Below are 13267 nucleotides of genomic sequence, written 5' to 3'. Positions count from 1 at the left end.
GTTCAGTGGGGAAGGTACGTGCCTCCTCACCCCATACACAAGAACAGCCCTGAAAGTTACGACGAGGGGGTGTTCTGCTTTTGAGTTGTTCAAAAAAATATCTCCCCCCACCCGCTTGCGGGCTAAAGAGGATCGATGAGGGACAGCCACCGCTGGCCAGACTATGGGACAACAGCCTTTTACAGTAAAGGACAGCTGGCTAAGCGACCATGAGGCAGACGGCGTGGAAGCAGCGAAGAGAAGCAGCAACAGGTGGCGACGGCAATGCGAAAACTTTCAAGTTGCCTCAAGCAAGTAAAGGAGGGAAGGCTCGGCAGGAACACGGGAAAGAAGCAAGGCGTGCACCCGTGTTACATCTGCTATAGCAAGAATGGCGAAGAGGGGTGTGAGGTACTTCCTCAAAAGGCAGCAAATCATCTACACGGATGATTTGCAGCCGCTTCCTCACTCCAGCCAGAGCGAGGTTTGCAGAAGACAAAAGTAATTTCTGAGTAAACATGCGATAGATGAAGGCGGCCGGCGAGCCTGGGCACGGTTACTTGGGCGTCCAAGGTCCCTCGAAGTCGGACTGAATGGACAACTGAGGACAAGACCTCTCTCCCCGCCCCCAACCCGCCCGCTTTTAAAGGGCAAATGTTGTGCAGCCCTCTCTTTAAAGCCAGAGGCTAGTGCAGCTTCCAACAGCTTTACAACAAGGAGCAAAGCACAAACTCATATAGGCTCCCGCCCGAGCTGTTTTCCTTCCCTCTCAAACACAGTAAAACTGTTGCCACCCGCAGATGTTTCCCCCCTCCCCCCCCTATTTCTCTGGAGCTCTTCTTGTTTTTCTCACTTCTTTTCCCTTCCCCCTCCTCCTTTGTATTTTTAAACCACGCGATTTCACCTTCCTCGAACCAATAGCAACTCCTGGTTTATGCCTTGGCCAATGACAGGGGTTTCTGCGGGTTTTTCCCTCCAGCCCTACCTGCCCTCCAATCGGAGGCGCGCTCTTAATCCCACTCTCTCCACACTCCCTAACCGGTTTCAACGGGTATGAAGCGCAAGCAATCCCCTCCCCCCCGCCCTCTTTTCTTCCCGCCCCCTTTCTCGACCGAACACAGCGACTTCTGCTGGCGGCGTCGAATGAGCCCTCAGCCAATCGCCTGCTCCGAAAGGCGCGGGGGCGAGGCTTGACGAGGTTCAAACCAGCTGGGCAGCCAATCGGAGAGCTTAAGGGGCGGGCCCCGCCGCGAGCTTTGCGGGTAAAGTTGCTGTGGCGGGTAGGGCTGTGGAAAACAAGAGGCTATCAAGTGCGTTGGAAACGACCCATTCGACTGCGGCGAAGGAAGGTGATCTGTGCGTTTTCCTTGACCCCCCTCTCTCGACGTCGCCAACGGCCGCTGCTTCTCTTCCTCAGCTCCACCAGGCGAGGGGCTAAGTACCACAAACGTGTAATTTTTACCCCCACCCTTTCTTAGAAAAGCGGGGCTGGGGCGGCTTGAGCTCTGGGGCGCGGCTGAGAAACGGTGACTGGGCTGTTTGGGGCTGACGCGACCCGGGAGCCGTGGGGCAGGCTGAGGGGGCGAAGGCGTCGGGGGTTTTTCGGGCAGGAAAGAGTTTGCGCGAGGGGAGGAATGAATTTCTAGCCTCTCCGAGGCCCGTGAAGAAGCCTCGAAAGAGCGGTTCGTGGTGAGGCGCGGAGGAGGGGGGGGCGACGTAGTTTGGGCGGGAAAGTGTCGCCACAGGCCGTGGGGGGGCCGCCAGGGGAGGAAGGCCCGGAATGCGAACCTCATTGTAAGCGACCGCTGCCTCTTTTCCTCGTTGCTTACTCGTTAATTTTCCCTCCCTCTTTTTTTCCCCTCCCCCCCCAACCCACCCAGCTTTTCCCACCGATCAGGGACCGTTGCCGCAGCCATGGGCAAAGGCGACCCGAACAAGCCCCGGGGCAAGATGTCCTCGTACGCTTATTTCGTGCAAACGTGCCGCGAGGAGCATAAGAAGAAGCACCCGGACACTTCGGTCAACTTTTCCGACTTCTCCAAGAAATGCTCCGAGAAATGGCGGGTAAGCAAGAAGCGGCTCGGCCAGGCCCAGCTAGGGCCCGCCCGCCTCGCCTGGCGTTGCTCGGCTAGGCGCCGCCTCCCAGCAAGCTCCCCCCTCCCCCTCCCAGCGGCGTTGGCGCGCGTTGCAGTTGCTCGCGCCCGCCCAAGGACTTAAAAGGCGGGAACGGAGCTGGAGTCGGGCCTGCCAGCGGGCCCGCCTGATAAACAGCTTCCCTTCCTCCTCCACCCCCTTGCCGAGCTTTTTTCGGCGGCCGCAGTTTCTAACAGTGCGAAGTTGCAGGAGCGGCTGGGTTTTGTAAGCGGGGATGGAAGGAATAGAGCAAGTTCAAAGTTTACTAGGCTGTTAGCATGTTTTTTTAAAAGGCATGGTGAAACCCCGCCCGTAAATTTGTAAGGAGAGTTCTTTGAAATGTTGCAACAATAAAGCTGCTGTGCATTTTTAAGCTACTTCCAAACCACGTTTGCCAAATTGTATCTCCTACTCCCCACGTTAAAATGCTTCACTTTTCATTACAGTACATTACAGAAAACTATTGGATGTTCTGAGTATTTCCATAATACTCTTTGAACTCCTCAGCTCTTCGGGACAAACTTGCAGATTGCCAGGATTTGCTAAAGTTTGCTAAATTTGCTAAAGCAAATTTGCTAAAGTTAAGCAGATTGAAAATGGCCACCTACTGGATGTCTTAACTTTTGCACCTTCTTGCCCGTGCCTCCTTCACATTCTCATTAAACTACAATTAAAAGTAACTGGAATATGTTATGAGGAGGTTCACATACCAACTGTAGGTTTGGCAGTGTAGTTTTACTTAAGCCTTCCCCACTTTAAATCAGCAAGAAATATTAATAAATGTTAGATATGTGTATATTTGTTCCAGGCAGTTTCTGGGATATTGGAAAAGGAATGTCTTCTATATGGTCTGTGGGAGGAACAGAATATTATTTTGCCCATTCTTGGACTTGTAATAAATGCTTGTACTCATCGGTTGTATGAGAATTCTGTAAGTCCCAACTCATTCTTACAACCATTGTTTGGCAGGAATTCATTTTTTTCCTTTCTAGTGGCTGTAGCTAAACAAAAGGCTTTAAAGCAAATCTGGAAAAATAGGAAGTAGCATAGTGGAAAAAAACAAATTGGCTTGTTTGGATATGGTGCCTGCCTTATCGTTGACTTCCAGTATATTGTTGCAGTTTTTCTTAACGTATATAATATGTGGAGATGTTGCTCTCTCTATTTAGTGGTTGGTTGTTGCCAAGGCCCCCAAACCTTAAATATATGTGGTTTTAACACCCATTTTCCCCCTCCCTACAGACAATGTCAGCAAAAGAAAAGGGCAAGTTTGAAGACATGGCAAAGGGTGACAAAGTTCGCTATGATAGGGAGATGAAAAGTTATATTCCTCCTAAAGGGGAGAAGAAGAAGAAGAAGGACCCCAACGCCCCCAAAAGACCACCGTAAGTTTATCAAAGATATGATTTTTTGGTCTGCATGTAAGTTAATTTCAAAATGAGTGGAACATTTCTATCATCCCCTTAAATCTGAAATCATGCCAAGTTGCCTGACATAGTGTCTTTGTTCATCCTGTAGATCTGCTTTCTTCCTGTTTTGTTCTGAGCATCGCCCAAAGATAAAAAGTGACCACCCTGGTTTGTCTATTGGTGATACAGCAAAGAAACTAGGCGAAATGTGGTCTGAGCAAACAGCAAAAGACAAACAGCCCTTTGAGCAGAAGGCAGCAAAACTAAAGGAGAAGTATGAGAAGGTAATGTGTTCCTTTTAGTTTTCTGTTAATCATGTGCATTATGGTTTAACTATTTGGGACCATGAATTGCCAACTGAAAATTAGTGTTGATTATTTGGCAAAAGTTAATGTTGGTACAGTAATGACCTAGAAAATAGCCTGAGGGTACAGTTTCTACTGGTGAGGCTAAATGGTACTGGCCCTGAGAACACTACTAGAAGACCACCTAAAGAACAGCTCTCTTGGCGGAAAACTGCAAAAGTAACTGGTTTCAGTAAAAAGCAAAAGTCTTCCAGTAGCATCGCTTGCTGTTTTTAAGGTTCATAGTCTTAAATTATATGTTGTTGTTAAGGGACATGGCAGCAAGGATGATTGCCATGGGGAGAGTGATAGATGCTGTGAGCATGTTTTGAAAGTGTCGGGAAGCAACCCAAAGAACAAATGGGAAGAAATCCCAATTTATCTTTCTGAGGATGTGCTTTTTCAAACTAAATTTTGCATTGCTGTTGCAGGATGTTGCAGCATATCGTGCCAAGGGGAAGGGTGATGCAGGAAAGAAAGGTCCAGGTAGGCCAGCAGGCTCCAAGAAGAAAGTAGAACCTGAAGAAGATGATGACGAGGAAGAAGACGAAGAAGAGGAGGAAGATGAGGAGGAGGAGGAAGATGAAGACGAAGAGTGAAGTTATAAAGCTGCTGTAAAGATTTTGTGCTCAAAAGTCAATGATTTTGCTAAGAATGTGAAGTCGAGTGCAGCTCATTGTTAGCTTCAGTATAAAAACTGTACAGAATTGTGTATAGGTAATGTGATTGTAGGGAGACCTGTATTCTAATGTAAGTAGTAGCTGAATGCCACTACTGTTAGATTTTTAAAAGCTGATATTGTCAAATGTTCAGGCATATTTAATGGTTCTTTGGATTCAGTGACAGCTTGATTTTGAGCAGAGTTAAAAAAAATGGTAGTAAAATTGGTAGTCAACCTTGTCTTGCATACTATTGCATTGTATTACTTTTTTAACAATTTTGTAATAAAATGATGTACATTATTCTTGTTACTATACTGTAGTGTTAATTTGCTTAAACAGTTGGAAATTATAGTATATGCCTGTGGTAACGTCATGAAGGGTAAGGTAACCTTAAAGCAGCCTTCTCTCAATTGGTATGCTCAAAAATATTTGAGCTGCAACTCATTTTCCTTGACAGTTTACTCTTTCTGGATTTAAGGACATTTGTCCAGAATATTAATAAGGCATGAGGGTTGGAGAAGGCTGACTTAGAGAAGCCATGTTAGACTTATTTCATGTTGCAACTTTTGAGACTGGAGTAATTACAAGCAACTTTCACATAAAGCAGAAGTGGGCAACCTGTGGCCCTTCATATGTTGAACAGCAATTCCCTTCCCTGACTCTGCTGATGGTAGTTATTCAGGAACATGTGGAGGGCCAGAGGTTCCCCGCTCCCAGTTGTACAGCATTGCAAATGTTCCTCTGCATAACTAGGACTGTGTATCACATGCCTCTTAAAGTGGTACTCTGGAGTGGGGCTTGTAGTATGAAAAATCTTGTGTAAGATCAGACCTAAAAAGTCTGTAGGAGAAAATTAAAATGTCAAATTTGGCCACATTAGAGATGAGTTGATTTATTGTGCAACAATGGCATGATACAGCCATGGGTTGGTTTTGGATGTTGCTTGATTTGAGGTTAGTGTGGCACATGTAGAAGGTAAGGAATAGCCACTTAACTCCCTAAGGTTCTCCCTTAATGCTAGCCCCCATTAAGGCTGTAGTATGAAGTGCACCTTTTTGAAAATGTGCTTTAAATATGCTGCACTGAGTTCTGTGTTGGGGGCTTCCCATTTTAAGTTACAAATATTGCTTGTGTGTCAGGTCCATAGTTGTACAGTGGTGCCTCGCAAGACGAAAATAATTCGTTCTGCGAGTCTTTTCGTCTTGCGATGTTTTTCGTCTTGCGAAACACGGTCCGTCGCAACTGCGCCTCTTCAAGCGGCTTTAAGAAAAAAGCGCAAGATGTTTTCGGCTTGCAAAGCAAGCCCGTAGGGAAATTTGTCTAGCGAAGCAACGCAAAACCAAAAAACCCTTTCGTCTAGCGAGTTTTTTGTCTTGCAAGGCATTCGTCTTGCAGGGCACCACTGTATAAGGAAACACTTAATTCCTATAAATCAGATACATGGCCTTTCTTTTGACAAAGTTGTCCAGAAATACTGTATTGCATGATTAGTCTTCCAAAAATTATTTTTTTATCAGAAGCTTTTGGGGGATGTTGGAGATTAAAACTGGCTCATTGTAGCTAGGGGACTCCTCAATATAGTGCAGTACAGGAGCCATTACTGCATTCTTGCTTGTAGACAAGCTTTCATAGGTAGTGGTGTAAAGATGATTCTAGACTAGGATTGGGGAACTTCAGGCCTGGGATTTAAATGGCCTCCAGATTCCAAGTCATGCTGCTTCGTTATCTGCTCCTTGCCCTCCTTGAGTGCTTCTGCATGACTGGAATCAAGTCAGTGAACAGAGATACTGAACTGCAGTAATACTTCGTTTGCTTGGAGACACTCTTGTGGCTGGGAAGTATCGTAGTTTCTGTACAAAACTCACTTTCCTCCAGCCAAACATGCAGGTTGCCTACAAAAGGGATGGAACACAGTTGAAAAGGTTTCCTGTCCCTGTGCAAGACTACTTGGCACTGATGTTTACATCAGATCTTTTAAATGAAAAATGTAACTATTTGGCTGTTTTATTGCCTTCAAGACTGCTACATTAATACATTTCCATAGCTTGCTAATGATGCAAAGCCACTGGTTAATGTCTTGGAAACTTTTCCTAGTTTTAACTTAAGAATATTGTTTTGTAGTAGCTAGATCTTTTATTCTGTAGGTCCTCAATACAGAGCCTGGGCTGACACAGAAAATCCTACTTTTAACCCTCGTTACTGCATTGACACAGTAGATACAAAGCATCAATTAAAGGTTCTGGCAGTGAATAGTGCTGGCAATATTATCTCTAGGCCTTTGGTCATGCTACTGGTATGACTGTTTTACATGCTACTTCAATGGTTTCAGAATAGCTATGCCATAGCATTTAAGTGATCTTCAGCATGCACTCTTACATAAGATCTGCTCTGTGCACAAAGCTGTATGAGGTGGTAAGATTGAATTTGAGATTATAGGTGAAGGTGTGCCATACTTCGATGCTTTATTGAAAGTTCAGAACAAAAGAACTAGTTTCCTGTTCTGCTAGCTACTACTTGTTGAGAGTGATGTGTCAACTAGAGCACTCAAAAATGTGATCCCCACATACAATTTAAATCAGTCATTCTACTGCAGGACTTTACAACTTGCATCAAATCTTGTGCACAGCATAGCTGCTCAGGGGTATCTGACCTGACCTAGACTTGCAGTGTTACTGTGTCTTCATACCTTAAATTTTGGAAGAGGAAGAGTGCATCCTAAAAGTTGGCAAGTTGCCTCATGACACTGGAATAAGTATTGGTTGCTACAGCAATATAAGCATCGGTTGGCCTAAAATACTCTGCTTCTAGACTTGTTTACACACTCAAAATATGGAAACTAAGAAAAATCAGTTTTTAAAAGAAGGAAAGCAACATTTGCATGGCGTATCTTCCTTGAACTCTGCTAGGAACAAATTTTCCTTTTATACTGATCTTCAGAAAAGATGAATCTGGAAGCAGAATCCTCAAGGCTTTAACACTTTCCTAAACCTGCCATAAAGGCGGAATAGGTAAAGGTAAAGAACCCCTGGATGGTTAAGTCCAGTCAAAGGTGACTGGGGTGCGGCGCTCATCTTGCTTTTCAGGTTGAAGGAGCCGGCATTTATCCACAGACGGCTTTCTGGGTCATGTGGCCAACATGACTAAATCACTGCTGGCACACGGAGGACTGACGAGTGCCAGAGCACATGGAAACACTCAACCTTCCCGCAGTAGCAGTACCTATTTATCTACTTGAACTGGTATGCTTTTGAACTGCTAGGTTGGCAGAAGAATGGCATCGTAAACCTTGCCATATCACTTAAGAGAAATGCTATATGCTTTTGTAGGTGAACATCATTGCAGCATCCTTTTTTCCAGGAATTTCCTCATGCAGCTAACTACTTGAGCCTATAAGGTGGACCAATATGCGGTATTTATTATCTATTGCCTACAAGATAAGCAGAGCAATCCTAACCCCTGATCTGTAGTAGCATAAGGGGTTAGAAAGTGGCAGTAGTATCTCACTGCCTAATTCTGTTGAGCTCATCTGGGCTTTGAGGCCACCACTGCACCTATCAAAGACGGGTGTGTAGAAGCTACTAACAATGGTATTCCCACCAGTGGAAAGGCCTGGAATGGGGCATTTTGTGTATGGAATTGGACCATTCAAGGATCCACTGGATGCTAATCTGATTCAGGTAGGGCCTATCAGGACTGCTCTGCTGAAGCTGGCACACAGGAACCCACATTTTTTATTACTTCCCAACCTGCCACACTAAGCACAAGAAGCAGACCTGCAGGTGCTGCTGTGGTTCTGGCTCTGTTTAGTCTCACTGCTATTCTAGCTGAGAGTAAGGATTGCTTACTTATGTTAGGGAACAAGCAAGAAAAATGAAAGGATTCTATTTAACAATTACGTATGCACTACATACGTACACTCTAAAGGCGTTTTGATTCAATAGGAACGTGATTAGAAAAAGAAGTTTTTGGTGCAAATATATAATAAACCCACAAGTTAAAATTTATTTTCTTCACCTAAAAAACAAGCAACCCAGAATTAAGATATACACAAGATACCCAAGTTTCATCCTTATTAAAACTTTTGAAGATTTATACAGTCTTTACAGAAACATACAGTGTATCAAAATCTGCATAAATCAAATTTATAAAATGTGTAGAAATGCATAGTGATCAACTTACAAAGCAAGGATATGGAATCTACTTTTCAAAAAGCAGGTTACAGTAGGAAAAGTCATTAGGAGTAACAGTTTATGTTGTTTTGTAAGATTTGGAGTTTAAAAATACAGATCCATATTCACATACAGTATTGGATTTTAATGTAATTGCACACAATACCCATTTGATACACACACGCGCCTGCACAATCGATGTGCAATCTTTCATTTATGCATAGTAATGTGATTAAATTAACCTCTGTCCAACAAAGAAAATGAAAATCTGTTTTCATACATACAAACAATAAAATGTACCCACACCCTTATTATCCTTTTTATTTCTTCCTCCATTTTCTAATTTAATTATTCACACCTTTCAGAGGAGGCCCAAAAGATCAACACCAAAGAAATAATTAAAGATTCCAAACTATATGTAGCAGGCCTTTGTTAAGGCCAGAATTTTGGGTTTACTAAATGTTATAACAGAACACTAAGCTATACCTAAACTAAAATTTGGCCTTGTAACTGAAGCATCTCCATTGCTCACTTTTAGGAGTTGCTTGAGTGAAGATCAAGGAGTTAATACTATGGGAATTTAATCAAATCATCGAGTTTAATTTTGAGCTAAAAATCCTGCAGAGTCACATGCATATGAACCTAGCTGATTTCAGTAGAATTCAGGTGTGCCTAACTGTACAGCAGGGGCCAGAAACTAATACCAAACCTCTTAGTATCTCTGCCTTTGAATTGGATTAAATATTGAAGCAGGTATCATTTATTATCTCCCCCCTCCCCCGCCATGTTTAGGGTAATATTCAGCACAAATGTTTTAAGAAACTTTCCCTTAGTTTTTATCTTTTCAGTATCTTTATTTTCCATTTTCTGTTCATGCCATGGCGTCATTATATAATTTGGAGTCATAACACAATCCTGAAGTTTAAACATTCTAATTCTTTGGAGGAAGGAAGAGAGCCTTTGAATTCACCTTCAATTCCCATTTGCTCATTTCTAATCTATATATGTATGGATCTTTAGCTAGTTGACAATATCCCTTTACATGCCGAGTGCTTGTAAAATAATTTTGATTTCTTTTTTTTTTAATCCAGTTCTTCTGAGATTCCCATTTATCACAAGGAAAGTGAATTGGATCAATTTTACTGTTCTACATTGTGCAGATGTACACATATTTCAATTTTGACATATACAGAAGTTTCGTAAGGCATGATACAGCAGGGAAGTTAGTGCTTGAATTTTTTTTAGTTGCAGTTTGGAGTGCTCACTTCCACTGAATGCATCACTTAGTGCTAAATTTCAGTTTCAGCTATATACTGTAACACAGAAGATGTAAGCTACTTCAATGCTATTTTACACAAGTGGCTCATGGATTTAAGTGCTACTAAGTATATACTAACTACAACCTTCTTTCCAAAGGTTCCAGTGAAGCTTTAGCATTACTATTTCAGGTTCCTCTCACAGTATCCTTGTTATGACTTGTGTCTCAATTTGTTGCCCTTAACCATATGAAATAAGGAGTGTTATTGTAAATTTGGCAATATCTTAAACCACAAGAGCTTTACCAACTCATCCCTATTTTAAAAAAGGAGACACTTTGACTAACTTGTTCTATGATGATTTTTCTTCTTCTTGTGAACTACAGAGGAAAAATTAAAGAGGCACTAAATACATTGAAAATTCACCTTTCAAAAAAGCAGCATGACTGTGAAAGAAGGCCACCTTGGCTAAAAAACCTGTGGCAGTGCTTGGTAAGATGTAAAATCAAAACAACGTACAACAGGTTGATAATCACCACGTTATAGCAAAGTCTGGTTACTCCAACCTTTTTCAAGTGTGAATGTTTAAAAAAATAAAAACTGCCTGCAGACCCCTGAGTGTAATCCCAAAGAAGACAACAACATGCTTGGATCCAATTCCCCTGCCTGTGCGCAAGTGGATGGCACTTATGCACACATGGGAAGCTGCCAATTCGCAGCCCTTTATGCCACTCAAAAAGCCATTCCAGAAGTTCCTCCAGCCATCAGGAGGGGCTTTTGGGGTGGAGGCTGTCACCAGAAGATGGTGCAGAAAAGCACCCTTTGCATGACTGCCAACAACTTCCCGCTACAGATCCAAGTTGGTGCTTTTAGCTTTGCTCCTAGTAAAAGAGAAACAAAGTCAAAAGCACATTCAGTTATTAACTAACGCACCATAAAACAAAAACATCCTAAAAACGAAAGAAAAAAGAGAGAGATGTAAACATCTATTAAAGTTTAAGGTAAGAGCAGTTTTTGTAAACATCAACTGCAAGTTGATAAATCTATCACTGTCCATCTACGTCCTTCATCTAGAGCAAGAGGTTCCAGGCTCGCAGCTGTACGAAGTTAATAGTTGCAGCAGTTTTCAGGCTATCTTCAGTCCTATATGAATTCAACTTGTCATAGGTAGGTCTGGGCTTATTTTGTCTACACATTAAGGATATTGTTCATTTCCCATTTTTGTGTTGCTTTATTTGAGTCGCACTCTGAAATAAACACTTGGTGTAGAACTTCTGAACGGTCCAAACATTTTCCTGAAGGGATATGGGTAAATCTATGTAGATTCTGCAAAACAAGAAGCAAGCAAAAAGCTGTTACTTCCCAAGAACAATCTGCCAAGTCCTACTGAAACTACCGTTCTTATCAGTTGCTATATGGTTTGCCTTGAAAATGATTAATACATTTTATTTATTTATATATGAACAAAGTTACCAGAAACCCTTTATATAAAGGGTTTCAGACATTGCAGATATCAACTCATTAGATGATTAGAGTATCTGTGGTAACCTTGCTCATATATAACTAAGGGTTTAAATTTATGAGCAGGGGGTGTGAGGGGGAGAGAGGGAGGGACACAACAGTTTCTGAAGCCACAGTGTCTGGGATAGGTCACCACAATCAACTGCTCAAAAGGCATGGGCTGGTGATCTCTCCCATCCACAGAGCCTAGGGCTTGCCAATTAGAAGGTCGGCAGTTTGAATCCCCGTGATGGAGTGAGCTCCCGTTGTTTGGTCCCTGCTTCTGCCCACCTAGCAGTTTGAAAGCACGAAGTGCGAGTAGATAAATAGGTACGCTCCAGCAGGAAGGTAAACGGCGTTTCTGTGCACTGCTCTGGTTTGCCAGAAGTGGCTTAGTCATGCTGGCCACATGACCCGGAAGTTGTACCCCGGCTCCCTCGGCCAGTAAAGGGAAGGTGGTGGTGGTGGGGAGAGAACATGAACATTCTCTTTTCCTGGTCACCTTTCCCCTATGTGCTGTAGGCCATCAGTTACTCCAATATTCTTTCCTGTACCCTTCTTTGCTCCCCTGCTCCAGTCATGTCTCAGACAATATATCAACCACTCTTACCTAATATCATTTTAACGCCCCCTCTGTATTCCAGTTTAGCAATTTTTCTTCTTCCTGTGCCCCTTCGTTCTCCCCCTGCCCAGACCCTATTGACATGCTTTCCCTTATCCCCATCCTTCTATATGTTAAGGCTCAAGTCTCTCTGGAAATTATATTCATAGCTGAGATAGTGTGAATCTTGACTCCCAACCTGAGGTGAGGGTGGAAGAGCTGTTTTCATTCAGCTGGGAAGGAAATCCACCTGATCGTGCTCAGAGAGATTCTGTTCATTAATTGCTAGAGGTCAATTAAGTTCTGTATATACTCCCTGGCTAGTCTATCCCAATGTATTTGTTTTCTGGTAGAAGAGAAGATGAGAAAGTACCAACAAAGAGGTAAGATATATTATCTCATCTGTGCACTTAAGTTTCCATCTTTTGTGTCCTCCAATATGGCTCCTATGTTTACAATAACATAAACTTTGCACTGTTGCTTGAGCTGGATACTTTTGAAAGAAAAACTTTGCCAGATATCCCCAAATCTTATTTCTCCATCATTGAAAGCAAGAAAAGTAATTATAAGATTCTTCAGTACACAGATCGCTCACAAGATGAAAATTCATATCACTGATTAGATACCTTGAAGTACTGCCACTCCTTGTATTCATTTAGATTGCAGTGTGTAATCATAACTTTGGTGCCATCAGGTCCTTTACTCAAGCACTGGTCATACTGCATGAGCTGGTTGGCTTCATTAATTCTGAACAACTAATAGGAAAAAATATAACATTAAAAACCACTATATATTTTATACCAGTAACTGCTGAAATGCTAAAGTAATAACTGACATGTTAAAAATGATACTGCTCAGAAGCAATATTACAATTATTCAATATACTTGTCTTTTGCTTTTTAGAAGTATACTGAAGGCAAGAGACTTTTACAGACAAGCACAGTACATTGTCTGCTCAGAAGTAAGCCCCAGCATGACCTAAGGATACACAAGGTCCATCACAATGCTCTGTCATGTGGTCATGCTTATCAGTGATTGAGGTACAGTGGTGCCCCGCAAGACGAAATTAATTCGTTCCGCAATTTTTGTTGTTTAGCGAATTTTTCGTCTTGCGAAGCACGAAATCCCATAGGAATGCATTGAAAATCAATTAATGCGTTCCTATGGTCAAAAAAAGTCCAAACAAAGCCAAATTTGGTACAACAGTTTATTAA

General features: G+C 42.6%; 2 protein-coding genes and 1 long non-coding RNA gene across 10 annotated transcripts in view; 1 reads left to right on the top strand and 2 right to left on the bottom strand.

Moving 5' to 3' along the window:
* Positions 1-1196: 1196 nt before the first annotated feature.
* On the top strand, positions 1197-5406 carry HMGB2 (high mobility group box 2). Of its 2 annotated transcripts, none has more exons than XM_083520374.1 (5): positions 1197-1430; positions 1860-2043; positions 3355-3497; positions 3631-3805; positions 4297-5406. In XM_083520374.1, exons 2-5 carry the CDS (start codon positions 1894-1896, stop codon positions 4462-4464), a joined length of 636 nt encoding a protein of 211 aa, XP_083376500.1. In that variant the 5' UTR covers positions 1197-1430; positions 1860-1893; the 3' UTR covers positions 4465-5406. The 2 variants fall into 2 exon arrangements, with proteins under 2 accessions (XP_083376500.1, XP_083376501.1); XM_083520375.1 differs by having other exon boundaries at positions 1231-1328.
* LOC310714770 lies at positions 4762-7178 on the bottom strand. Its single transcript, XR_014530058.1, has 2 exons — positions 5944-7178; positions 4762-5688 (listed from the first exon to the last, which is right to left on the bottom strand). It is a non-coding gene; the product is annotated as an uncharacterized lncRNA (long non-coding RNA).
* A 1326-nt stretch (positions 7179-8504) lies between these two features.
* Positions 8505-13267, bottom strand: part of GALNT7 (polypeptide N-acetylgalactosaminyltransferase 7) — a 44123-nt gene continuing 39360 nt past the window's right edge. For 4 of the 7 annotated variants that reach the window (XM_083520284.1, XM_083520283.1, XM_083520286.1 and 1 more), the window contains exons 11-12: positions 12680-12808; positions 8505-11278 (exon numbers count right to left, since the gene is read on the bottom strand). In XM_083520284.1, the coding sequence (XP_083376410.1) occupies positions 11141-11278; positions 12680-12808 (267 nt within the window). In that variant the 3' untranslated portion in view covers positions 8505-11140. The remainder of the gene's footprint in view (positions 11279-12679; positions 12809-13267) is intronic. The other 3 variants (XR_014529994.1, XR_014529995.1, XR_014529996.1) reach the window with 1 other exon arrangement.

Source organism: Podarcis liolepis (assembly GCF_965112155.1).
Source record: "Podarcis liolepis genome assembly, chromosome: 9".
NCBI lineage: Eukaryota > Metazoa > Chordata > Lepidosauria > Squamata > Lacertidae > Podarcis > Podarcis liolepis.
This window is presented reverse-complemented; position numbering and strand designations above follow the sequence as displayed.